This window comes from Chiloscyllium plagiosum, unplaced genomic scaffold (genome assembly GCF_037043375.1).
Source record: "Chiloscyllium plagiosum isolate Xiang-an unplaced genomic scaffold, Cpla_swu_hap1 HiC_scaffold_13, whole genome shotgun sequence".
NCBI lineage: Eukaryota > Metazoa > Chordata > Chondrichthyes > Orectolobiformes > Hemiscylliidae > Chiloscyllium > Chiloscyllium plagiosum.
In genome coordinates this window covers 87466932-87494843 of record NW_028270151.1, presented here as the reverse complement: position 1 = coordinate 87494843, position 27912 = coordinate 87466932, and the positions used below count along the sequence as shown (strand labels likewise).

The 27912-nt window shown below is 44.9% G+C and overlaps 1 protein-coding gene across 2 annotated transcripts in view; it reads left to right on the top strand.

The window, feature by feature from the left end:
- LOC122555683 (lactosylceramide 4-alpha-galactosyltransferase-like) overlaps positions 1 to 27912 on the top strand; it is a 50888-nt gene that overhangs the window by 16803 nt on the left and 6173 nt on the right. For both annotated transcript variants that reach the window (XM_087993890.1, XM_043701697.2), the window contains exon 2: positions 21811 to 22358. In XM_087993890.1, the coding sequence (XP_087850016.1) occupies positions 21864 to 22358 (495 nt within the window). In that variant the 5' untranslated portion in view covers positions 21811 to 21863. The remainder of the gene's footprint in view (positions 1 to 21810; positions 22359 to 27912) is intronic.

Genomic DNA, 27912 nt, shown 5'->3' with positions numbered 1-27912 from the left:
GGACTCACCTACCTTTGGGAAAAGACTTTGGTTATTTGCCCTATATTTGGGATTCCTAGCCTTAAAAGACAGTGGATGCAAGATCTATACATATTTTTAAAGCAGAGATAGGTAGATTGTTGATGACCGACGTATGGCAGTGGCAATCACAGTTGGGAGGGTACTAACTTGTTGTATCCTGTTAATTTATGGAGGGGTGTGTTTGGGACACAAACTGCCGCTCTGATGGCAGTCCATCTCCTGTTGCACTGGACAGCAGCTGTTCATCCAGGTGAGGCATCTCCCTCTTTGTCTGGCCACCTCTGGGAACCTCCCTGTTCTCCCTGTCTAAGTTGAAAGGATGCAGACAACTGACCAAACTTGCCGCTTATCTTCATGAATTTTGCTCCCTGGTTTTGGACCTTTCTCACATCCCAGTCTTGCCTCCTATCTCTAGGGACACTCTCAGCCACAGGCATCGGTCTAGCTTCAGCTGCTCTGTCTCACAGCAGCTTCGACACCAGCGAGGGCTCTATTTTGGAGCCTCTTTCTTCAAAACTCAAGAAGAAGAATGTTTTAGCTAACAAGAACTCACACTCATTGACCAAGGTTAGGGACTGTCTTCCTTAAAAACCAAGGTGAGGTAGCTTTCTCATCTCTTGGGTCTCTACCTAAATACGGAAGGAAGGTTTCAGTTCGCCAGACCTCCCAACTCAACAAGAGTTCAGGCTTCCTTTTAAACAATCTATCTGCGTCTGGGAGCTTTCAGTGCTCTTGTTTATCCCAGGTTGGGTGGAGTCATCCTGCCATGCTTGCTAGTTCTCCTTCAACCTCTGCTGATCTCACTCCAGCATCATTGCTACTTTTCCAGCTCCCCAGCCTGAGTCTTGCACACCAGATTTGGATGGCCATGGGAGCCACCAGTAGAGTCAAACTATCCTCTACTTGGTTAAAGGGCTGTTTTGCCTCTGGAGGAGTAATTGTTTTTTCCAACTCAGTTCTTGTGGGGATGGAGTAGTCCCTGTTCTATTCCATGTTGTTTTGTGACCACCCAGGCTGAAATAGAGCAGCCTACCTTCAACAGCTCTGCTGAGTCAGCCAACTGAGTATGGAGTCCCTCTCCCGGTTGGTTCATTTGCACCAGAACTGCCCTGAAATAGTGCCCATACAGTTCAGCTTTTGCCAGATCGATTTCTGGCTCACTCCCTCTTGTGAGATCTCTTTTTGACCCAATTTTTAATTTTATTTCCCTGATGTCAGTCTTTGTAAAATTGGGAAGCTTCTCCTGAGCACCTTTTATTCTTGACTGGTTGCCTCACCTCCTGCAAGGCGTGTAAAGGTTTTCATGCTTTCTGCAGCCAGTAGAGCTTTGCTGTTACCATCCAGCCTCATGAGACTGTCTCCTGCTGTTGATCCCAAACCTTTTTGACTGTGGGTTCTTTTTTTGGCCTTTTCAGTTTTTGTGCGTCCTATCCTGATTCCCTTTAACTCTTTTCTCACCTTTCCCCAGTTTTTGGTGCTGCCCTATCATGCTCTCCTGCACTCTTCATTGAACATGGCTTGGTGGTAATGGTTGAGTGGGGTATATGATCCGTCCAGTTTCATTTCTTTGTTGAGTCTTTATAGTGACTGATACAACTGAATGGTTTGCTAAGCCATTTCAGAGGGCAGTTGAGAGTCAGCCACAGTGTGTCTGGAGTCAGATGCAGGCCAGACCAGGTAAGGATGGCAGATTTCCTTCCCTGAAGGACATTAGTGAGCCACAGGGGTTGTTTGAATGATCAGCAGTGGTTTCAAGGTAATTAATAGATTCATATTTCCAGATATTTTTTATCAAATCGAAATTTCAGCATGGCGGAATTTGAACCTGGATCCCCGGAACATTGGCTGAGTTTCTGGATTAATAGTCTAGGTGTCTGGTCAAACGTGAGAAAGGAAACTGCCTGCTGATTACTGCCAACCATGCTCTCCTTGGCTGAGGAATCAGCACTCCTCCATGTTGAACAATTGTCGGATGAAGCACTGAGGGTAGCAAGGGTGCAGAAATACTCTGGGAGGAAATACATTTCAAACTCCACCACCAAGAATGGCTTGGCAGCACCAGGCATGGAGGCTTTGGCTAAATGGTGTTATCGCTCGACTATTAATTCAGAAACTCAGCTGATGGAGCGGGGAAAGTGAGGGCTGCAGATGCTGGAGATCAGAGCTGAAAAACTTTACAAGCAACACATTTTTCAGCTCTGATGGAGCGGGGACCCAGGTTTGAATTCCACTATGGCACATGCTGAAATTTCAATTCGATTTAAAAACTGCAGTCAATGTTAAGGATGCTCAGGGCAACTCCTTCCTAACTGTCTACCACTGGTCTACCGCCTGTTAGAGGTCTGTTGTGCCGATGGGGCAGGACCCAGCCATACATCTGGAACCAGGGCTGGAGTCAGAAATCACAGATCATGGTGTTGGTCCCCAACCTGGGTCCAGCAGCCCCAGGGTTTGGTTATCAGGCCCCAATATACCATATCAACCTGGAGCCTGTCTGGGACATAGGTATTTTCAGGGAATCATACCTGTCAGGCTGTTATTTGACCAGCATTCGTGAATTCCTTGGTTGGCCAAGTTAAAGTTTTTCTCCAGCAGAGCTGTTTGTGTCATCTGTGAACCCCAACCCCCCCCCCCCCTCCCCTAATTGGTGTTATAGTCCTTCATCCACTATACTGTCCCTGGGTCCTCACTTCAGGTTCTACACACTTTTTGTCTCTGATTCTGTGGGTCTACTCACCATCTACCACCACGTAAATGAAAATTAACAAGCTTTATTAAATATAACAATATGTCAAGGATGGACATCTTCCAAAATCCCTCCGAGTCAGACTTCAGTTCCATTTGACCTGGCATCACTTTCTCTTCACTCCTTGTGCACTTAGTTGCTTTTCCAAGACAAGGTATAATTACCCCCTAGTCTGCAATTGCAATAGTTATTTAAAAAGCCACATCAAATAATCATAGAGTCATAGTCATAGAGTCATAGTCATAGAAATGTACAGCATGGAAACAGACCCTTCGGTCCAACCCATCCATGCTGACTGTTGCAAGATGGAGGTGGTATAGCAAGGTTTCCCAATTTTCTGTAATTGTGTCGGACAATGTTAAGAGCTCATCTGGGGTGATAGGTATACGTTTAGTCTATCTATTTAAGAAAGGATATTCTTGTAATGCAAACAATTCAGTGCAGGTTTATAATGCTAATTCCCAGAATGAAGAGATTATTTTATAAGGAAAGGAAAGTTGAGAAGGTTGTGCCAGGACTCATTGGAGTTGATAAGAACGGGAGGTGGTATGATTGAAACTGATAAGATATTAGTGGAGCTTGACAGGGTATTAACTGAGTAAATGTTTCTGAACTCTCTCACTACCCAGCACTACAGTCTTCTCTTTTCTTGTTAACTTAGTGAATTTCCACCCTGCCCTAGTATAAACACTCCAGTCTTCTGTCAGTCTGGCCAGTTAATGGCTACCCAAGTCTGAGAGCACTGAGTTGCCTGCTGAATCCACAGGGTGTTACCATTAACTGTAGGAGTCCTGCACTTGTTTGCCTTACCAAACATTTATCTAAATTCATCTCCATCTGTCACTCAGTCCAGAGGTTATAGAAATATCTAATTACATTTCTCTCTACCTTTCTTTCCTGTGTTTGGCCTTTATTTACATGCCAAAGCTGCTGATCCTTAACATGGACTTTTGACTTGGTTCGATCTGGAAATAAACACAGCCCTAAATGCTTTGCAAAAGTAGAATGACTTGTCTTTGTTTCAAAAGATTACATTCCTCTGTTCTGAGCCTACTCTAACAGCAGGGACAACAGCATGTGAATTGTTTGGAACTGAAATTTAATTGACTGAGCATTTCTGTAAGCCACCCATGAAAAACATCGCGGGTGTTGTCGCACTGTTTTCTTTAGAGTCGCAGAGAGCTACAGCAAAGAGAAAAGCTCTTTGACCTGTTTGCTCCACACTGGTGAAAAACAGCCACCTCGTTTTTCTAATTCCACGTACCAGCACTTCGTCCATAGCCTTGTATGCCTTGGCATCGCAAGTGCATAATTAAATAGTTCTTAACTATTAAGGAGTTTCTGCCTCAATCACCCTTGCAGACAGTGAGTTCCAGATACCCACCACCTTCTGCGTGAAAATGTTTTTCCTCACATCTCCTCCAAACCTTCTGCCCCTTCCCTTAAATCTATGCCCCTGGTCAATGATCCCTCCATCAAGGGGAAAGGTTTATTCCTGTCTACTCTTTCTATGCCCCTCATCATTTTATACATCTCAATCATGTCCCTGCCTCAGCCTCCCCTACTCCAAGGAAGTGAAACCCCAGTCTATCAAATCTGTCTTCATAATTGGAACTTTTCAGCCCAGATAACATCCTGAGCACTGTGCCCTTCCTTGGAACAATTTCATTTACTTGTTTCTGTTAATACTGGAGAAGACTGTACAATGGCTTGCTAATGCAGAACAGTTGTGGGTGAAAGGTTAGATGTTGAAAATAGTTGATGTTATAGACAGAACAACCTCAAAGTTTGTGCGAAGATTTGTAGCTAGGGTGCTCGTTGTTATGGTTCTGTTCGCCAAGCTGGAAGTTTTTGTTGCAAACGTTTCGTCCCCTGGCTAGGCGACATCATCAGTGCTTGGGAGCCTCCTGCGAAGCGCTTCTTTGATGTTTCCTCCGGTGTTTATAGTGGTCTGTCCCTGCCGCTTCCGGTTGTCAGTTTCAGCTGTCCGCTGTAGTGGTTGGTATATTGGGTCCAGGTCGATGTGTTTGTTGATGGAGTTTGTGGATGAATGCCATGCCTCTAGGAATTCCTTGGCTGTTCTCTGTCTGGCTTGCCCCACGATAGTAGTGTTGTCCCAGTCGAATTCATGTTGCTTGTTGTCTGCGTGTGTGGCTACTAATGATAGCTGGTCGTGTCGTTTCGTGGCTAGTTGATGTTCATGTATGCGGATTGTTAGCTGTCTTCCTGTTTGTCCTATATAGTGTTTGTCCTATATAGAACAACCTCAATTATCTGAATGAGACAGGCAATCTGTTCGGACAACAGATTGTTTGGATAATGGTTTTACAGGATCTTGAGATCTTGTTCGGTAATCCAAAATTCGGATAATTGATGTTCAGATAACTGAGGCTGTTCTACATAGGGAGCCAGTGCTGATTGCCTTGAACTAATAATCCAGAGGTGGTTGAATTGTATCATAGTAACTAGTGGAATTTAAATTCAATTAGTCTATCTAGATTAGCCACCATCATTAGATTGCTGTAATTTAAAAAAATCTGGTTCGCTAATGCCCTTTTAAAAAGAAGGAAATCTGTCTCTTATTCATTCTGACCTACATATGATTCCAGATCCACATCAATGACTGATCACAGTTTGACAATTATTTTGGTGTACAGAAGGAGGCCCATTATGTCTGCACTGGCTCTCCAATCGAGCACTCCATATAAACCCATTTTCATGCTTTTCACCCATCACTCTGCATGTTGCTCCTTTTCAGGGAACTGTTTGATACCCTTTTTAGGTGTGCGCGATTTTTATTTTATCAGTAATGGCAAATTCTTGTGAAGGCTGTTAACTGTGCAGTCCTTGCAAGTCAGCTCTGTGCTTTTAAAATTAAACCTGCTTTGCTGTTTTACTGAAAAGTAACTTCAAAACTTGTTTTCCAATGTTGGCCCCATGTATTTTGATCCTTGTTTCTTCATAGTTCTATCTTTCTCATCAGGCCCTATGCGACCTCCCTCTCTCCTCCTGACTCATCCTAGCCACCCCAATCCAATGCATAATGCCCAAGGCAGCCATCTCACGCCATCCTCATCCCAGCACATATCCATGCTATCGCTGACCACTAATGTCAGCTCCCCTCTTTGCCCCACAACCAGACTGACTCTACAAGCAGCAAGAAAGTGTGAGGTGGGGTGCATGTAAGAGAGATTAGTGTAACTGTGTTGACCCTCCCTCTGAGCCCAATCCACCCAGTAACTGGCTATCCACTGCTCGACCTCACCCAGTCAGGGTCAGCTAGGCTGGAGCTTATCCAATGAGCAGTGGGCAGGGAGTCGGCTCAGTGCTCAGTGGGGAATCTCGGCCAGGACCCTGTGAGACAAAGACTCTGTTCCACAAACAGGAACTCCCTGTCAGCCCCCAGTGTAAAGAGCCCGTGTCCCCTCAATCCCTATAGCAGGCTCCGAAAGAACGAAATGAAATGAATCAAAGATAGAGACTGGCAGCTCCAGCTGCAGAATCTGCTGCTCCATCCATTCCTGATCCCAGTGGGCAGAGCCCATTATTCCAGCCACTTGTGCCATCTCCTTGTGGCAACTGTAAAGCTGCCCCTCAAACGTGTTCCAGTCTGACGCCTGGAAAGTGCAGCGGGAAATGCAACATTGCCCACCACTGGGTCATCACTGAGCTCAGCAGCTGATTTATTACAAAGTGATGGAATGGCAGGGCAATTTCTGCTCCCTCTCACCTCCACCCAGCCTCAGGGACTGACACAGCAATGTCAGATTGCACACCATAATTAACCTCCACGTGGCAGTGTGGGAGGGGGAGGTTGGTTAAGGCTCAAGGCTGACTCTTGAGTGTGGCGCCATGGAAGTGTTGCACTGCCAGAAGTGCAGCTTTTTGGCTCAGCCAGAGGCCCAATCTGCTGATTCTGCCGGTTATCATCGATCCTATGGCAATATGTCTTGAAACGGTTAAAAGTGGATAAATCCCCAGGACCTGATCAGGTGTACCTGAGAGCTCTGTGGGGGAAGCTAGAGAAGTGATTGCTGGGCCTCTTGCTGAGATATTTGTATCATCAATAGTCACAGGTTTGGTGCTGGAAGACTGGAGGTTGGCAAACATGGTGCCACTGTTTAAGAAGGGGGGTAAAGACAGGCCAGGGAACTATAAACCGGTGAGCCTGACCTCGGTGGTGGGCAAGTTGTTGGAGGGAATCCTGAGGGACAGGATGTACATGTATTTGGAAATGCAAGGACTGATTCAGGATAGTCAACATGGCTTTGTGCGTAGGAAATCATGTCTCACAAACTTGATTGAGGTTTTTGAAGAAGTAACAAAGAAGATTGATGAGGGCAGAGCAGTAGATGTGATCTATATGGACTTCAGTAAGGCATTCGACAAGGTTCCCCATGGGAGACTGATTAGCAAGGTTAGATCTCATGGAATACAGGGAGAACTAGCCATTTGGATAAAGAACTGGCTCAAAGGTAGAAGACAGAGGGTAGTGGTGGAGGGTTGTTTTTCAGACTGGAGGCCTATGACCAGTGGAGTGCCACAAGGATTGGTGCTGGGCCCTCTGCTTTTATGTCACTTACATAAATGATTTGGATGCGAGCATAAGAGGTACAGTTAGTAAGCTTGCAGATGACACCAAAATTGGAGGTGTAGTGGACAGCGAAGAGGGTTACCTCAGATTACAACAGGATCTGGACCAGATGGGCCAATGGGTTGAGAAGTGGCAGATGGAGTTTAATTCAGATAAATGCGAGGTGCTGCATTTTGGGAAAGCAAATCTTAGCAGGACTTATACACTTAATGGTAAGGTCCTAGGGAGTGTTGCTGAACAAAGAGACCTTGGAGTGCAGGTTCATAGCTCCTTGAAAGTGGAGTTGCAGGTAGATAGGATAGTGAAGAAGGCGATTGGTTTGCTTTCGTTTATTGGTCAGAGTATTGAGTACAGGAGTTGGGAGGTCATGCTGTGCTGTACAGGACATTGGTTAGGCCACTGTTGGAATGTTGCGTGCAATTCTGGTCTCCTTCTATCAGAAAGATGTTGTGAAACTTGAAAGGGTTCAGTAAAAATTTACAAGGATGTTGCCAGGGTTGGAGGATCTGAGCTACAGGGAGAGGCTGAACAGGCTGGGGCTGTTTTCCCTGGAGCTTCGGAGGCTGAGGGGTGACCTTATAGAGGTTTACAAAATTATGAGGGGCGTTGATAGGATAAATAGACAAAGTCTTTTCCCTGGGTTCGGGGAGTCCAGAACTAGAGGGCATCGGTTTAGGGTGAGAGGGGAAAGATATAAAAGAGACCTAATGGGCAACTTTTTCATGTAGAGGGTGGTACGTGTATGGAATGAGCTGCCAAAGGAAGTGGTGGAGGCTGGTATAATTGCAACAGTTAAGAGGCATTTGGATGTGTATATGAATAGGAAGGGTTTAGAGGGATATGGGCTGGGTGTTGGCAGGTTGGGACTAGATGGGTTGGGATATCTGGTCGGCATGAACGGGTTGGACTGAAGGGTCTGTTTCCATGCTGTACATCTCTATGATTCTATGACTCTAACATGTTCAAGAAGGTGTTATTCCAGACTGGCGTGTATCCCCCAGTCAACATCAACAGAACAGATCATCCAGTCATCTCCGTGGTGTCAGCGGAAGTCTGGGGAGTGCAGGATGAACGCCTGTTTCTCTATTTTAACAGTAACCAGCCGACACAAATCATTCATTGGCTGTCATGCAAATTAAGAGGTTTGTTGATTGTGAAAAACCACAGTAGAAGTGTGAGACATTTTCTTTTTATAAAGACAAATAGATTTGTGGGGAAATTACAGAGCAGTACGAGGATTAAATTGTTATAGTTAGTGACTTATTATCTGAGTGAATATTAGGATAATTATAGTGTAAAGAGCAGAGAGGCTGAAACGTTTCTGAAGTATTTTTGGAAAATGTTCAAGTCCCAGTTTGTTTCATTGTAATGTAGTCTCCCTAATGGGTGTCAGATCAGACTTAATTATTTCTATTAGTGTATTCATTGTAAGCTTTGATGATGACTGTTGTGTGTGTTAAATTCAGGGGCTTTAACTCGGTTTTTTTTATAATTCTTGCACCTTCTGATCTGATCTGCTGGTAAATTTCCATCTTTTATGCTCTGTATTTTCCTGTTGCATTCCGTTTATCATTTCCCGGGTCACTCCATTGCCTCAAGTAGGGTGTTGAAGCGTGACATTATAAAATCATCAGACGCGTAGATAATGTGAATGGCAAAGGTCTTTTCCCGAGGGTGGGAGGAGTTCAGAATTAAAGGGCATAACTTTAAGGTGAGAGGTGTAAGATAGCAAAGGGCCTGGAGGGGCAGCATTTGTGCACACAGGATGGTTTGTGTGTGACATGAACTGCCAAAAGTAGTGGTAGATACAGATACAGTTGCAACATTTAGAGTCAGAGTAATACAGCATGGAAACAGGCCCTTCGGCCCAAACCATGGTGCCCACTCAGCTAGTTCCAATTGCCTGCATTTGGTTCTAACCCCTTTAAAGCCTTCCCACCAATGAACCTATTTAAATATTGCTCTTGTACCCGCCTCAACAACTTTCTCGGGCAGCCTATTCCACATCCACACCTCTGTTATGGACCAGGCCAGACCCCTCAAAATATTTTAAGAAGGTAGCCCAGTCCCTAACTTGTTATCTTTTTGTAAAGGCAAGTGTAAAGTGGTTATTCCAGGAATGATGCACAAGCCAGTCAGCTTTAAACAAAACAGAATTTATTTAAACTATGGATGAAACATGAACAAAGGAAAACAGAATTTAGAATAACTTAACATGTTTTAAGACCCATTATCACAACTTATGAAGGATGTTCCAAACCCTGCAACATCCCATATACACACCCCTTGGTAAAAGGTAAATTCAAACAGACGCCCTTATAGGCTGGAGAGACTTCAGAGAAAGTCCAGGCAAATACTCTGTTGTAGTATGGAACCTCTTTTTGCAGTCGCTGCTTCTCTACAGTCCTTCCAAGTGAGACAGAGGTTCACCTGCCTCTCTTCCCATCTAATTTATTGTATCCGGAGCTCCCAATGTGGTCTCGCTGAGCATCTCAGCTGGGCCCAAAGAGCAAGCCTGATCTCTCAGTCACCGCCATTGCAATTCCCCTTCCAACTCCCTCTCCGACATGTCCATCCTTGGTTTTCTCGATTGCCACAGTGAATCAGACCACAAATTAGAGAAACTACACCTCATCTTCCCCCTGGGTAGCCTACAGCCTGGAGGACTCCCCAGTGAGTTCTCTAATTTCAAATAACCTTCCCACCCATCCTCCAAATCCCTTCCCAGCCCCGCTTCCTCTCTTTCATCTCTCCGACTGACCCCTCCTTCCAGCTACCAACTGGATTCATTCTTCCTATCAAACTACCAGGTCGTGCCTACCATTTATATTCACCTATCACCACCTCAACTCCCCCCACACCACCCATAACCTTTGCCTTACTCCCCCCCCCCCCCCCCCCCCCCCCCCCCATCTGCAACTCCCCCTACCTCACCTCCATTCCAGTAGAGTGATAGAGTCATAGGGATGTACAGCATGGAAACAGACCCTTCGGTCCAACCCGTCCATGCCGACCTGATATCCCAACCCAGTCTAGTCCCACCTGCCAGCACCTGGCCCATATCCCTCCATACCCTTCCTATTCATGTACCCATCCAAATGCCGTTTAAATGTTGCAATTGTACCAGCCTCCACCACTTCCTCTGGCAGCTCATTCCATGCATGTACTACCCTCTGCATGAAACAATTGCCCCTCAGGTCTCTTTTATATCTTTCCCTTCTCACCCTAACCTATGTCCTCTAGTTCTGGACTCCCGCACCCAGGGAAAGGACTTTGTCTATTTATCCTATCCATGCCCCTCATAATTTTATAAACCTCTGTAAGGTCACCCCTCAGCCTCTGATGCTTCAGGGAAAACAGCCCCAAGCCTATTCAGCCTATCCCTATAGCTCAACCTGGCAACATCCTTATAACTCTTGACTGAATCCTTTCAAGTTTCACGATATGCTTCCGATAGGAAGGAGACCAGAATTGCATGCAATATTCCAACAGTGGCCTAACCAATGTCCGTAAAACTGCAACATGACCTCCCAACTCCTATACTCAGTGCTTTGACTAATAAAGAAAAACATACCAAATGCCGCCTTCACTATCCTAACTACCCACGACTCTACTTTCAAGCTATGAACCTGCATTCTGAGGTCTCTGTGTTCAGCAACACTCCCTAGGATCTTACCATTAAGTGTATAAGTTCTGTTCTGATTTGCTTTTTCAAAATGCAGCGCCTCACATTTATCTAATTAAACTCCATCTACTGTTTCTCAGCCCATTGGCCCATCTGATCAAGATCCCATTGTACTCTGAGGTAACTTTCTTCGCTATCCACTACACTTCCAATTTTGGTGTCATCTGCAAACTTACTAACTATACCTCCTATGTTCACATCCAAATCATTTATACAAATGACAAAAATAATGGATTTAGCACCAATCCTTGTGACACTCCACTGGTCACAGGCCTCCAGGCTGAAAAGCAGCCCTCCACCACCACCTTCTGTTTTCTACCTTTGAGCCAGTTCTGTATCCAAATGGCTAGTTCTCCCTGTATTCCATGAGATCTAACCTTGCTAATCAGTCTCCCATGGGGAACCTTGTCGAACGCCTTACTGAAGTCCGTATAGATCATATAGAGCGCTCTCTGCCCTGATCGGTTCTCTTTTTCTTCTTCAAAAAACTCAATCAAGTTTGTGAGATATGATTTCCCACACACAAAGTCATGTTGACTATCCCTAATCACTCCTTGCCTTTCCACATATATGTAAATACTGTCCCTCAAGACCCCTTCTAACAACTTGCCCACCACTGACGTCTGGCTCACTGGTCTATAGTTCCCTGGTTTTTCCTTACCAACACTTCCCCACCTGATCAAGATCCCACTGTGATTTTACATTACCTTCCTTTGGAAGAGATACAGGACCTCCCAATTCAGTGTAATCTGCAAACATACTAGTCATGCCTTGCACATTCATATCAAGATCATCTATATGTAAATAACAAAGGTCCCAGCACAGGCCCCTTTGGTGCACCATTAGTCATAGACCTCCAAGAAACAGCCTTCAAACATCACCCTCTGCTTCCTACCATCAAATCAATTTTGAATCCGATTAGTGAGCTCTCTCTGGATTTCATATGAGCTAACCTTCATGACTAGCCTGCTGGGTGTGACCTTGTCAAAGGCCCTACTAAAATCCATATAGACAACATCCACTGCCCTACCCTCATCTATTCTCTTGGCTCTCTCTTCCAAGAGATTTGTCAGACATGACTTCCTGCGCACAAATCCATGCTGACTGTCCCGAATCAGACCTTGACTATCCAAATGTTTGTTGATCCTGTCCCTCAGTATCCTTTGCAATAATTTGCCTACCACTGATGTCAGGCTCACCCGCCTGCTGATTTTGCTACCTTTTTTAAACAATGGAACAATATTTGCCACCTTCCAGTCTTCTGGAACTTCAGTGGCTTAAGATGAAGCAATTAAGATGAAGCAAAAATCTCTGCAATTTCTTCCCCTGCCTCCTTCAACTTCCCATGACATTTAAAAAACACGGATGGGAAAGGTTTAGAGAGTTATGAGTCAGTGAGCTAGATGGAGTCTTTGCTGACAATCGAAAATGATTTCATGGCCATCAGAATATTCTTCAATCCAGTTTTGTTTTAATTGAATTCAAATTCCACTATCTGCTGTTGCAGGATTGAACCTGGGTCCCAGTGGTGCCTGTACCTCACTTTAAAGATTCCTCATTTCAACTGCAGCAGGGCGACAAGGTGGCTCAGTGGTTCGCACTGCTGCCTCACAGCACTAGGAACGCGGGTTTGATTCCAGCCTCGGCGACTGTGTGGAGTTTGTGTTCTCCCCGGGTCTATGTGGGTTTCCTCCCACAGTCCAGAGATGTGCAGCTTAGCTGGATTGGCCATGCTAAATTTTCCATAGTGTCCAGGGATGTGCAGGCTCGGTGGGTTAGCCATGGGAATGCAGGATTATAGGGATAGGTTAGAGAGCTGAGTCTGGGTGAGATGCTCTTTGGAGGGTCAGTATGGACTCTGTGTTCTGAATGGCCTGTTTCCACACTGTAGGGATTCTATGATTCTTTGAACATGAACTGGGTTTCTGGATCAATAGTCTAACAATGATATCAGGGCATCATCACGCATTCAACTGCTAATGTTATTTATTTAACTAATGTGTGCAGTTCAGGAAGTTATTCAGTGAATATTGTCTTTGTGGTCCTGTTTTGAACTTTGGCCCTTAGCTGCACAAACAGATCCTCTTTCCAAGTCTTATCTATGTTATTGTACCAAATATGAACCACCAAAAGGGGACCCCAATTCCTCACATAATCCTATCCAAACATGAGCAGACATCCTGAATCCAGGCAAGGGGCAGCCTACATAGCAATCTGGACTTTCATTCCTGGGATTGGATCCGGACTTGCAGTCCAGCAAGTAAGCTAGCTGTGTGTCAGGATGCCCAAGACTGTAGGGAGGCTGTGGAGAAGGTAGCACTGACAGGGAGTACTTGCGGACACAGAGATGGGCTCAAGTGCGTATACTTCAACGCAAGGAGTATCAGAAATAAGGTGGGTGAACTTAAGGCGTGGATCGGTACCTGGGACTACGATGTTGTGGCCATCACGGAAACGTGGATAGATGAGGGACAGGAATGGCTGTTGGAGGTTCCTGGTTACAGGTGTTTCAGTAAGATTAGGGAGGGTGGGAAAAAAGGAGGGGGGGTGGCATTGCTAATTAGAAATGGTATAACGGCTGCAGAAAGGAAGTTTGAGGGGGATCTGCCTCTGGAGGTAGTATGGGCTGAAGTCAGAAATAGGAAAGGTGCAGTCACCTTGTTGGGTGTTTACTATAGGCCCCCCAATAGCAGCAGAGAAGTGGAGAAACAGATTGGGAAACAGATTTTGGAAAGGTGCAGAAGCCACAGGGTCGAAGTCATGGGCGACTTCAACTTCCCAAATATTGATTGGAAGCTCTTTAGATCAAGTAGATTGGATGGGGCGGTGTTTGTGCAGTGTGTCCAGGAAGCTTTTCTAACGCAGTATGTAGATTGTCCAACCAGAGGGGAGGCCATATTGGATTTGGTACTCGGTAATGAACCAGGACAAGTGGTGGGCTTGTTAGTGGGTGAACATTTTGGTGATGGTGACCACAATTCTGTGACTTTCACCTTGGTTATGGAGAGAGATAGGTGCGCACAACAAGGTAGATTTTATAATTGGGGGAAGGGAAATTACGATGCTGTAAGGCAGGATTTGAGGAGCATACGTTGGGAGCATAGGCTGTCAGGGAAGGATGTGGTGGAAAGGTGGAACTTTTTCAAAGAGCAGATACGACGTGTCCATGATATGTATGTACCTATCAGGCAGGAAAGAAATGGTCGTGTGAGGGAGCCTTGGTTGACGAGAGAGCTTGAATGTCTGGTAAAGAGGAAGAAGGAGGCTTACATTAGGTTGAGGAAACAGGATTCAGACAGAGCAGTGGAGGGATACAGGATAGCCAGAAGGGACCTGAAGAAAGGGATTAGGAGAGCTAAGAGAGGGCATGAAAAATCGTTGGCGGATAGGATCAAGGATAACCCCAAGGCATTTTATGCGTATGTGAGAAACCTGAGAATGACGAGAACGAGGGTAGGTCCGATCAAGGACAGTAGTGGGAGACTGTGTATTGAGTCGGAAGAGATAGGAGAGGTCTTGAACAAGTACTTCTCTTCAGTATTTACGAACGAGAGGGAGTATTGTAGAAGAGGAGAGTGTGAAATGGACTGGTAAGCTAGAAGAGATACCTGTTAGGAAGGAAGATGTGTTGGACATTTTGAACAATTTGAGGATAGACAAGTCCCCCGGGCCTGACGGGATATATCCTAGGATTATGTGGGAAGCAAGAGAGGAAATTGCAGTACCGTTGGCAATGATCTTCTCGTCTTCACTGGCAACGGGGGTGGTACCAGGGGACTGGAGAGTAGCGAATGTTGTGCCCCTGTTCAAAAAAGGGAATAGGGATAACCCCAGGAATTACAGGCCTGTTAGTCTTACTTCTGTGGTAGGCAAAGTAATGGAAAGGGTACTGAGGGATAGGATTTATGAGTATCTGGAAAGACACTGCTTGATTAGGGACAGCCAGCACGGATTTGTGAAGGGTAGGTCTTGCCTTACAAGTCTTATTGAATTCTTCGAGGAGGTGACCAAGCATGTGGATAAGAGTAGAGCAGTGGATGTAGTGTACATGGATTTTAGTAAGGCATTTGATAAGGTTCCCCATGGTAGGCTTATGCGGAAAGTCAGGAGGCATGGGACAGAGGGAAATTTGGCCAATTGGATAGAAAACTGGCTAACCGGTCGAAGGCAGAGAGTGGTGGTAGATGATAAATATTCAGCCTGGAGCCCAGTTACAAGTGGAGTTCCGCAGGGATCAGTTCTGGGTCCTCTGCTGTTTGTAATTTTTATTAGATGAGGGAGTCGAAGGGTGGGTCAGTAAATTTGCAGATGATATGAAGATAGGTGGAGTTGTGGACAGTGAGGAGGGCTGTTGTCAGCTGCAGAGGGACTTAGATATGATGCAGAGCTGGGCTGAGGAGTGGCAGATGGAGTTCAACCCTGCCAAGTGTGAGGTTGTCCATTTTGGAAGAACAAATAAGAATGCGGAATACAGGGTTAATGGTAGGGTTCTTAGTCAGGTGGAGGAACAGAGGGATCTTGGGATCTATGTACATAGATCTTTGAAGGTTGCCACTCAGGTGGATAGAGTTTGTAAGAAGGCCTATGGAGTATTATCGTTCATTAGCAGAGGGATTGAATTCAAGAGTCGTGAAGCGATGTTGCAGCTGTACAGGACTTTGGTTAGGCCACAGTTGGGGTACTGTGTGCAGTTCTGGTCACCTCACTTTAGGAAAGATGTGGAAGCTTTGGAGAGGGTGCAGAGAAGATTTACCAGGATGTTGCCTGGAATGGAGAGGAAGTCGTACGAGGATAGGTTGAGAGTTCTCGGCCTTTTCTCGTTGGAACGGCGAAGGATGAGGGGTGACTTGATAGAGGTTTATAAGATGATCAGAGGAATAGATAGAGTAGACAGTCAGAAACTTTTTCCCCGGGTACAACAGAGTGTTACAAGGGGACATAAATTTAAGGTGAAGGGTAGAAGGTATAGAGGAGATGTCAGGGGTGGGTTCTTTACCCAGAGAGTGGTGGGGGCATGGAATGTGCTGCCCGTGGGAGTGGTAGAGTCGGAATCATTGGTGACCTTTAAGCGGCATTTGGATAGGTACATGGATGGGTACTTAATCTAGGTTAGAAGTTCGGCACAACATCGTGGGCCGAAGGGCCTGTTCTGTGCTGTATTGTTCTATGTTCTATGTTAGGAAAAAGCATCTCATCCCTCCAAAACATGTAGTCCCCTGTACCAGTGCATTTCTTTTAATTCTCCAAATTTTGAGTGTTTCCTTGCACCACAGAGTCACTGTCAGCTCTTGCATTCCCCATGTTTGCGCGATTAGAGAAGTAACTGCAAAAAGACTCTCCACAAATCATCCTTTCCTCAGTGGTGAGGGATGTAAATTGATATCGGAATGATCCAGATCTTGGTCTGCTGGATAGAACGACAAACTCTGTCGATGGTACGAAACTTGGAGTTTTCATAAATGGCGAGGACGGGGTAAAACTTAGGAAAGATGCAGAAATGTTCATGAAATAGTTGGATAAGTGAAAGATAAAATCCAAAGCAGAGAAATGTGAAGTGATTATATATTTTAGTAAGAGTGCATTCAGACCATGAGGGATATAATCGCAAAGTAGATGCAGGGGCAGAGAGAGCTGCATGTACATCAGCACAAATCATTGAAGTTGGCAATCACGCAGGTAATAAAATATTCAGTATCCTAAGGACACATAACACAAAAGCAAAGTGGTTCCATTAAACTTGTCTACAACACCAGTTTGGCCATGAGTGGTGTATTTCACCTAGTTTCAGTATCCAGTGCCATGCAAGGAATTGAATTAGCTGAACACCAATCCATGATCCAAGGGACGACTAGAGAGGCTGAGAGGCTAAGACTTCTGGCAAATGCTTCAGCAATATCTTTTGTACTGATGTGCTGAACTCTTCTGTCATTACAGATGGCGGTCTTTGTGGAAACTGCTGCTGCAGTTGGTTCTTTAGTTGCCAACTGCCATTCATGATTCATGACTGGATATTTTTGAACATTTACTGATGGGGTGTGGGCGTTGCTGGCTGGGCCAAGTCCCTGGTTCCCTTCAGAAGATGGTGTTGAGTTGCCTGCTTGAACTGTTGCAGATCATGTGCTGTAGGTAGACCCATGAAGTCGTTATGGAGGGAGGTCCAGGATTTAGATCTAGGGACATTGAAGGAACAGCCAAATATTTCCAAGACAGGATGGTGAGTGGCTCGGAGGGGAACTTGCTGATGGTGGCATTCCCATGTACCTTCTGTCTTTGTCCCTCTAAGTGAATGTGGTTGTGAGTTGGGAGGTGCTATCTAAGGATCTTTGGTGAAATACTACAGCGCATCTTGTAGATAGTACACATTGCTGCTGCTGTCGAGAGTGCGGTGCTGGAAAAGCGCAGCAAGCCAGGCAGCGTCCGAGGAGCAGGAGAATCAACGTTTCAGGCATACGTCCTTCATCAGGAATTATGCCCAAAATGTCATTTCTCCTGCTCCTCGGATGCTGCCTCACCTGCTGTGCTTTTCTATCACCACACTCTCGATTCCCATCTCCAGCATCTGCAGTCCTCACCTTCTCCACATTGCTGCTGCTGAGTGTCAGTGGAGGGAGTGGATAGTTATGGATGTGCCAGTCAAGCAGCCTACTTTGTCCTGGATGGTGTCAAGCTTCTTGAATATTGTTGGAGCTGCTCCCATCCAGGCAAATGGGGCGTATTCTGTTATATTCCTGACATGTGCCTTGTTAATGATGGATAGGCTTTGAGAGGGGTCAGGAGATGGGTTACTCACCGCAGTGTTCCTTTGCTTCTGACCTGCTGTTGTAGCCACTGTGTTTATGTGTTGAGTCCATTTGAATTACTGGTCAATGATAACCCCAGAATGTTGATAGTGGGGGAATTCAGTGATGGTAACACTATTGAATGTCCATCGGCAGTGGTTGGTTTGTGTCTCAGTAGTGATGGTCATTGCCTGGCATTTGTGGGGCACAACTTTATTGGTCAGAGTATTGAGTACAGGAATTGGGAGGTCATGTTGAGGCTGTACAGGACGTTGGTTAGGCCACTGTTGGAATATTGCGTGCAATTCTGGCCTCCTTCCTATCGGAAAGATGTTGTGAAACTTGAAAAGGTTCAGAAAAGAGTTACAAGGAATTTGCCAGGGCTGGAGGATTTGAGCTATAGGGAGAAGCTGACTAGACTGGGGCTGTTTTCCCTGGAGTGTCGGAGGCTGCAGGTTGACCTTATAGAGGTTTATTAAATAATGAGAGGCAAGGATAGGATAAATAGACAAAGTCTCTTCCCTGGTGTGGGAGAGTCCAGAACTATAGGACATAGGTTTAGGGTAAGAGGGGAAAGATATAATAGAGACCTGAGGGGCAACTTTTTCACGCAGAGGATAGTACGTGTATGGAATGAGCTGCCAGAGGGAGTGGTAGAGGCTGGTACAATTGCAACATTTAAAAGGCATCTGAATGGGTATATGAATAGGAAGAGTTTGGAGGGATATGGGCCGGGTGCTGGTAGGTGGGACTAGATTGGGTTGGGATCGGCATGGACAGGTTGGACCGAAAGGTCTGTTTCCGTGCTGTCTATCTCTATGACGCTATGACTCTAAATGTTATGATGTGGCAGGAATCCAAAGTTGAAATCTGATCTTGGATGTTGAATCATTTAACTCTATCTATCACAGATTGCCTTATGTTGTTTATCCTCTGTTTTCCTGTATTGTGGCTCTACGAAGTTGACACCTCATTTCTAAGTAGTTTAACCTTGAATATCTTAAAGAGCTTTACTGCCAATATTTTTTGATCTCGCTCTCCTGTACTAAGTTACCATGAAAATGCATTCCAGAAAAAAAGGAACAATAATGAACTCTCAGCAGGCTAACATAAAGCAGTATCTATTTTAATTCAAGTATCTAATTCAAGTTCACAGTCACATACACATTCCCTTTGCAAGTCCCTTCTGCTAGTTAGCTTTCTATTCCTGTTACTATAGACTATAGTTACAAGGTCATCAACTTCAATGAGAATTCTGGTCAATTGTTTCTCTCGGAACTTTGTGAGTGTTCATTTGGAACCGGGTTCCTGAAAAGCGGTGGATAAAGAATCCTTGAATATCGTTAAGCCAGGAGTATGGAAATTCTTATAGTGGGAGGTTGGGCGGGGGGGTGGAGGTTGGGGGGTGGTTGAATGGTTATCAGAAGTATGTGGGAATGTGGTTCCAATCAGGTCAACCGTGATCTTACTAAATATTGGAGCAGTCTTGAGAGGCTGCATGGTTTACTCCCACTTCAAACTCGTGTGTATATTCATTCGATGGACACTGCACCCTGGCTGACTGATCTCTCTTCAATCCCAATGTCTGATGGCAAATCTTTGCCCTGAACCCAAGGCTGAGCTGATGGTTATACACTCCTAGTCACATCTAGATTAGTCTTGTTCATGTTTGCTAAGTCAGGGCTTTAGCACTATGGCAGGAATTTCCTCCAGTTTTGGTAATACTGCTGTGATCTCGTTTGTGAGTTTATGCTTTTGCACTCTACCACTTTCCTGGGCATTCTTCCAGACTGTGGACACTACATTGACCCAGGTGGCATTGTCTGACCAAGTTGGCTGAGTTTGGTGCTACAGTCTCCTCTGGTGACCCCCTTCTCCATCACCTATTCCACCATACCTTGACATTCCTGTCAGCAAAGCAGGGTGCCAGTGTGACTCTGTCAGCCATTTCCAGGACAATACCATTGACCAGAAATTTCACTGGACTCACATTGACTACAAAAGCAGGCCAGAGGTTAGGAATACTGTGGGAAGTGACCCACCTCCTGACTTCCCCAAGCCATCTACAAAGCACAAGACAGAAGAGTGATGGAATACTCCCCATTTGCCTGGATGGGGACAGTGCCAACACCACTCAAGAAGCTTGACACCATCCAGGACAAAGCAGCCCACTTGATTGGCACCACATCCACACATATCCACTCTTTACACCACAGATGCTCAGTCGCAGCAATGGGTACTGTCTACAAGATGCACTGACAGTCACCAAGAATAGCAACTTCCAAACCCATGGCCACTTCCATCTAGAAGAGCAAGCGCAGTAGATACATGGAACCACCACCTGTAAGTTCTCCTCCAAGCCACTCACTATCATGGCTTGGAAATACATTGCAGTTCCTTCAGTGTTACTGGGTCAAGATCCTGGAATTCCCTCCCTAAGGGCATTGTGGGTCAATCAACAGCATAAGAAGGCAGCTTATCGCCACCTTCTCGAGGGCAATGAGGAATGAGTAATTAATGCTGGCCCATACTCAGGATCTCCTGACTGACAGCATTTGACTGGTGCACAGCAGTTTTAAAGATAGCGTTGGCACTAAGTTTTGAGGATTCATGCAGCTAGCAAGACCATAAAGACATGAGCCAGACATCATTGTGGCATACTGCATTGATCCTGAAGTGATTAACACACAGACAGATCTGGCCATGCAGATCCATAGTTCTCTAAATGTGCCAACATAGGTGGCCAAGACAACATATGATGTGCTTGCATTTGTTGGCTGGCGCATGGACTACAAGAGTTGGCAGATCATATTGTAGCTGTAAAAAAAACCCTTGTTAGGTCGCAGTTGGAGTATTGTGTCCAGTTTTGGTCACCACATTACTACTAGAAGGACGTGGAGTCTCTGGAGAGAGTGCAGAGTAAGTTCAACAGGATGTTACCTGGTCTTGAGGGCATTGGCTATGAGGAAAGGTTAAAAAGACTCAGATTGTTTTCACTGGAAAGACAGCAGCTGAGAGGAGACCTGATAGAGGTCTACAAAATTATGAGAGGCATAGATCGGGTGGATAGTCAGAGGTTTTATCCCAGGGTTGAAGTTTAAATTACAAGGGGGCATAGAGTCAAGGTGAGAAGGGAGAAAGTTTTTAAGGGAGATGTACAAGATGAGTTTTTAATGCAGGAAGTGGTAAGAGTGTGGAATGCTGCCAGCAAAAGTGGTGGAAGCAGGCACATTGGCGACATTTAAGAGACATCTGGATGGTTACAGGAATAGGGAGGGAATGGACGGATATGGACTGAATAAGAACAGAAGCTTTGTTTTTTAGTTTAGTTAGGGCATGATAATCGTCACAGGCTTGGAGGGCCTGTTGTTCTTTTGTTCTTTTGATCTTCAGAGAAATGTTTGAGAAGAGCTGCTGAGGCCCACAAAGAGAAACATTCTCTGAAACTCTCTGAAATTAGCTGAGTTTTCAGTAAAGAGTCTCTGACTCTGCTTCTTTGTCCATAAATGTTTTTAGATTAGATTAGATTAGATTTTTTACAGTATCCACACATCCATACCGACCCTCCAAAGAGCAGCCCACCCAGATCCATTCCCCTACATTTACCCTTTCACCTAACACTACGGGCAATTTAGCATGGCCAATTCACCTAACCTGCATATCTTTGGACTGTGAGAGGAAACCGGAGCACCCGGAGGAAACCCACACAGACACTGAGGGAACGTGCAGACTCCACACAGACAGTTGCCTGAGGCAGGAATTGAACCTGGGTCTCTAGTGCTGTGAGGCAGCAGTGCTAGCCACCGTGCCACCCCCAATAAGGTCTGTTGTCAGAACCTATTGAGAAGTTCCAGCATTTTCTGTTTTTATTTGGATTTTCAGCAACCAAACATTTTGTCTATTGGACTCATAGCTGGTACGTGTCACAGGTATAAAGCAGACCTGGCTGTTTTACTGACATCTCAATGGTTCTTCCTTTTCACAGGAGTTATCCAAGAAAAACATCCAGTTATTAAGCAGTATAAAATATCACTTCGCATGGGGATGGGCATCATCACCATTTTTTTGCTTGTGTGTTTATTTTATATGCTCAATAACTCATGTGATGAAGTCAAGGGAACTTTCAAGCAAAACACCCTGATGTATAAACTGGGAAACTCCAGCAAACCAGCAGAAGCTTCCCAAATGAAATTGACCACGTCTGGCCAGGTCTCTACTGAGAGCACTTGGATTCAAGCATTGATTGTGAAACATCCGCATCCAACCACAGAGCCCGGAATTATGTTTGTGCAAACATCCGGTGAACTAAACCCTTCCCCGTTGATCATGTGCAGCGTTGAATCGGCAGCTAGACTAAACCCAAACAAGCCAGTTTATTTCTTCATGAAAGCATTCAATGGTGATATATCTGCGTATCAAGAACCTGAGTACAAAGGCATCCTTCTGCTTTCTTCATTCAAGAATGTGTTCATCTTGCCTTTGAATCCTAAAGAACTGTTTAGCAGCACTCCCTTGGCTGGATGGTATGAGAAGGTAAGGAGTTGTACAGAACTGGCTGCTTGATTTTGTGGATGATAATAGCTGCCATTAGTCACTAATCTGCCAAATGAAATAGTAAACTTTACACTGACAAGCTACATCCCAGTTTCTATATATACGATGATGGATAATGCTGAACTGGAATTCTTGTGGGTTTTAGATTGAATTTCAGTTTCCGGTCCAGACAAAATCATTTGGAGAATCTGAAAGAAAACCAGGATAATTTTCTTTCTGAAAATCAATGTTTATCTCAATTATTCAGACTGGACTTTGTTCATTGGTGGTATGGGGACCATTAATTTGGCAACTCCCCAGAGAATATTAATTCTGTCTTTATCCAGCAAAGGTTAGCTAATGTTTTGCTTTGCGTCTCTCTGATGTTCATTTGATACAATAGGATTGTCTCTATATCCCAGTTAATTACACATATACTATGTTAAAATGGCTTGGCTCATTTAAACAGAGGGTGTTTAGGCAGTAGATGTCAGGGGAACCATGCCCCAGAAGGAATGTAGCAGTTTTAATTGGTGACTCAACTAGTTATTCCCTCATCCAAAACGAGAGGAGATCCAGGTCAAATCTTTTGTTGTAAAAGCAAAATCTGAAGCAAACGCACACACAATGCTGGAGAAACTCATCATGTCTGGCAGCATCTGTGCACAAAAGTCTGAAGAGTCATCCCAGACTCAATGTTATCTCTGTATCTCCTAGCACATTGCTGCCAGACCTGCTGAGTTCCTCCAGTATTCTGTATTTGTTTGTGATCTATTGCTTAAGATAATGTGGACCAGATTTTGAGGAGTGGTAATCTTACACAGATTGTAGAGGTTGAGGGGACAGGATACCAGTGTAGTAGATTGCTAGCTGGGTAAGGTGCTGCTAGGGAAGTGGTCAGTTCCATGGATAGAATGCCGAATACATAGGGATAGAGTGATTTGAGTTTATTATTGTCACGTGTACTGTCATACAGTGAAAAGTATCATTAGGCATGCTGTCTAGAAAAATCATATGATATGAGAGTACATCAGGATAATAGAATAGAATGCAGAATACAGGGTTACAGCTACGAAGAAGGTGCAGTGAATGACCAACCCTAATATGTGAGAGATCTGTTCAAATGTCTGATAAAAGTAGGGAAGAAGCTGTTCCTGAAACTGTTGTCAAACTTTTGTATCTTCTGCCTGATGGAAGAAAGTGGAAGAGATTATAACTGTGGTGGGTGGGGTCTTTGATTATGTTGGCCACTTTCCCAAGGCAGTGGCAAGTGTAGATGGAGTCAATGGATGGAAAGCTGGTTTGTATTATGGCTTGGACTGTGTACACAACTCTCTGTAATTTCTTCTGGTCTTGGGCAGAGCAGTTACCATACCAACCTGTGGTGTATCTGGGAGACAGTGATGTATCTGGATAAGATGCTTTCTATGGTGCATCTCTAAAAATTGGTAAAAAACATTGTGGACATACTGAATTTCCTTAGCCTTCTGAGGAGGTAGAGGCATTGACGTGGATGGACCAGGACGGATTGTTGATCATATTTACGTTGAGGAGCTTAAAGCTCTCGACTGCAGCACCATTTGACATTGACAGGGCATATTCCCCACTACGCTTCCTGAAGTTGGCCAGCTCCTTCATTTTGCTTCATTGAGGGAGAGGTTGGTATCTTTACACCATGCCACTAAGCTCTCTATCTCTTTTCTGTACTCTGTCTCATCGTTGTTTAAGATACAATGTACTACAGTAGTGTCATCAGCAAACTTAGAAATGGAGTTACAGCTGAATTTGGCTACACTGTCGTGAGTGTGTAAAGAGTATTGTAAGGGCTGATAGACAACCTTGTGGGGCAGGATTATGGTAAAGAAGGTGTTGTCACCTATCCTTACTGATTGACTTCCTGACCCGTAGACAGCAAGGAACAAGTTGCAGAGGAGGGTGTAGAGTCCTAGGTCTCTGAGTTTAGAGATGAGTTCTGTTGGAATTAATGGTGTTGAAAGCAGAAGTAAAATCAATAAATGGGAGTGTAGACATAGATGTCCTTTGTTATCCAGATGTTCCAGGGATGGGTACAGGGCCGGTAAGATGCTAGAGTGCCAGGTAATGGTGTGTCAGGTGAGTAGGATCCAAGGTGCCAGATATATGGGGTACCAGCTGGATAGTTTGCCTGCCCCATAGGGACTTTGGTACCATGTGGTAGGATGCTATGTGGGCAGGAAGTGGCATGTCAAGTGGATAGGGTGCCAAGATGCAAGGTCAGGTTAATGATGCCATGATTCGAATAGATGAGGGTGGGTAAGAGAAATGTAGTGAATCCTATCCGATTGCATGGATCGGTTTGAGAGGCAGTTAGAAGCAATGAGGAATTTACAAGAGCTAAGGGATGTGATGGATGGGAAGGGAGAAAAGCCACAGATACAGTCAGGTACATGGGTTAGCTCAGGGAAAGGTAGGAGGGGTAGGCAGGTAGCGCAGCAGTCTTCTGTGGCTATCCCCATTTCAAACAAGTATACTGTTTTGGAAAATGTAGGGGGTGATGGACTCTCAGGGGAATGTAGCACAAGCAGCCACGTTTCTGGTATCGAGACTGGCTCCATTGTAATGAGGGGTACGGCGAGTTCCAAGCAATCGATTGTGTTAGGGGACTCTCTAGTCCGAGATAGAGACAGACTTTTTTGCGGCCAGCAGCGAAAGAGCAGGATGGTGTGTTGCTTCCCTGGTGCCAGGATCAAGAATATCTCCAAGAGGGTGCAGAATGTTCTCAAGAGGGAGAAGGCTCAGCAGAAGGTCATTGTACTCATTGGAACTAACCACACAGGAAGCGAAAAGGATAAAATTCTGAAGGGAGAATATAGAGAGTTAGGCAAGAATTTAAAAAGAAGATCCTAGAGGGTAGTAATATCTGGATTACTCCTGGTGCTATGAGCAAGTGAGGGTAGGAATAGGAGAATAGAGCAAATGAATGCATGGCCGAGGAGCTGGTGCAGGGGAGAAGAATTCACTTTTTGGAACATTGGAATCTCTTCTGGGGTAGAAGCGATCTGTACAAGAAGGACAGATTGCACCTAAATTGGAAGGGGACTAATATACTGGCAGGGAGATTTGCTAAAGCTGCTCTGGATGATTTAAACTAGTAGATTAGATTACTTACAGTATGGAAACAGGCCCTTTGGCCCAACAAGTCCACACCGAACCCCTGAAGAACAACCCACCCAGACCCATCTCCCTCTGATTAGATTAGATTAGATTAGATTACTTACAGTGTGGAAACAGGCCCTTCGGCCCAACAAGTCCACACCGCCCCACCGAAGCGCAACCCACCCATACCCCTACATCTATCCCTTACCTAACACTACGGGCAATTTAGCATGGCCAATTCACCTGACCTGCACATCTTTGGACTGTGGGAGGAACCGGAGCACCCGGAGGAAACCCACGCGGACACGGGGAGAATGTGCAAACTCCACACAGTCAGTCGCCTGAGGCGGGAATTGAACCCGGGTCTCTGGCGCTGTGAGCCAGCAGTGCTAACCACTGTGCCACCGTGCTGCCCCAAAGGTGGGGAGTGGGGCCAGGGGGAAAGTGAGGAAAGAGATCAATCTGAGACTGTTTCAGTTAGGAAACGGAGTGAGTCAAATAGTCAGGGCAGGCAGGAACAAAGCAGAGAACGAGGTAGGACTAATAAATTAAACTGCATTTACGTCAATTCAAGAGGCCTAACAAAGATGACAGATGAATTCAGAGCACGAGTAGGAACATGCGACTGGAATATCATAGCAATTACAGACACGTGGCTCAGGGATGGGCACGACTGGCAGCTTAATGTTCCAGTATACAAATGCTATAGGAAGCATAAAAAGGGGGACAAGAGAGGAGGGGGAGTGGTATGTTGACAAGGGATAACTGTATTTGGGGAAAATATTCCTGGGAATAGATCCAGGAAAGTTATTTGGGTGGAACCAAGAAATAAGAAAGGGATGATCATCTTATGGGATTGTATTTATAGATCGTATAATTGTCAGCGGGAAATTGAGAAACAAAGATTTCAGTTATCTGTAAGAATAATAGGGAGGTTATGTTTGGAAAATTAAAATTGCCTACCATAGATTGGGACTGCCATAGTGTTAAGAGTTTAGATGGAGAGGAATTTAAGTGTGTGCAAGAACGTTTTCTGATTTCAGTATGTGGTTGTACCTACTAGAGAAGATGCAAAACTTGACCTACACTTGGGAAATAAGGTAGGGCAGATAACTGAGGTGTCAGTGGGGGAGCATTTGGGGCCAGCGACCATATTTTGATCAATTTTAAAATAGTGACGGAAAAGGATAGACCAGATGTAAATTTCAAGTTCTAAATTGGAGGAAGGCTAATTTTGGTGGTATTAGGCAGGACTAGTGACAACCTGTTAGCCACATAAGTGAATGCCCCCATCCCTGAAATTCCTCAAAGGTACAAGAACCATATTAATGCCAACATGTAGAGGAACAATCAAGTGGAAGTGCTCAGTGCATCATCACTGCTTTACCACAGATATTGCTGTAGGTGTTTTAGCTTTTACAGAAATGAGTAACAGAAAGTAGCTGACATTTTTATTGAGTCATGAACAGTAACAGCTACTGGCAGCATTGTCCCGCATTTCCAATGACACCAGTGTCATTCAAACTTGCAAATGAAAAGTCGGCACCTAATCATCCTGGGAGCATTTGGTCTCTGTTCTCTTGGACTGTCTGTGCCATTGTCCTGTAATCCTCTCATCGGCTTTCCTGTTGGAGACAATAACAGGAGCTTCATCATCCTGTCAAAGGCTGGCACACTGATACTGTCCAGTTGGCTGAATGGATGGTCATTGGAAGCCATTGCTATTGGTCGTAGAGGGTATTTGCTGCAGCTGAAGTGATTTCAAGTCAGGTAAAGGTCAACAAAGCTGTGACACACACACACACACACACACACACACACACACACACACACACATAAATGCAACGCTGAGGATCAAGCTCAAAAGTTAACTACTAGTTTTGAAATGTTCGGTTTCTATCAACTGGATTTTTTTTTATCAGGCTTATCAGGCTTTCTAATAACTATACAAACTTTAAATGTAATAACTTGTTTATGTCTGAGCATGTGTGCTGTCTCCTGTCTCTTTAATATACCTTGCTGAAGGATCCAATGTGCAAGAGCAGGATGAGTGATTGACAATGTGGTATATTCATCCAGTGACTCAATCTTGTGATAGCCCACCTTTATATTTCAAAAAGACACACATTTGTCTATTCCACAGTAATATTTCAGCATAAGACACGGAATTAGGCAAGAACGTGGTCAGAAATACTCAATAGGCTCTCACTCGATCTGAAGACTGAGGGATTTTTTTTAATGCACGTTTGAAATACAGTTTTATTTGACGTGTGGCTGTGGTGTGGTTCCCAGGACTCTGGCTCTTGTGGTTGAAATTGGAGACTATGCCAGGGGCAATGGGGAAAGAGGCTGCAGCTTTTCTCTATTGAAAGACCCTGTGCAAGTTTACAATTGAACCAGCCCAGATTCCCCTCTCCTC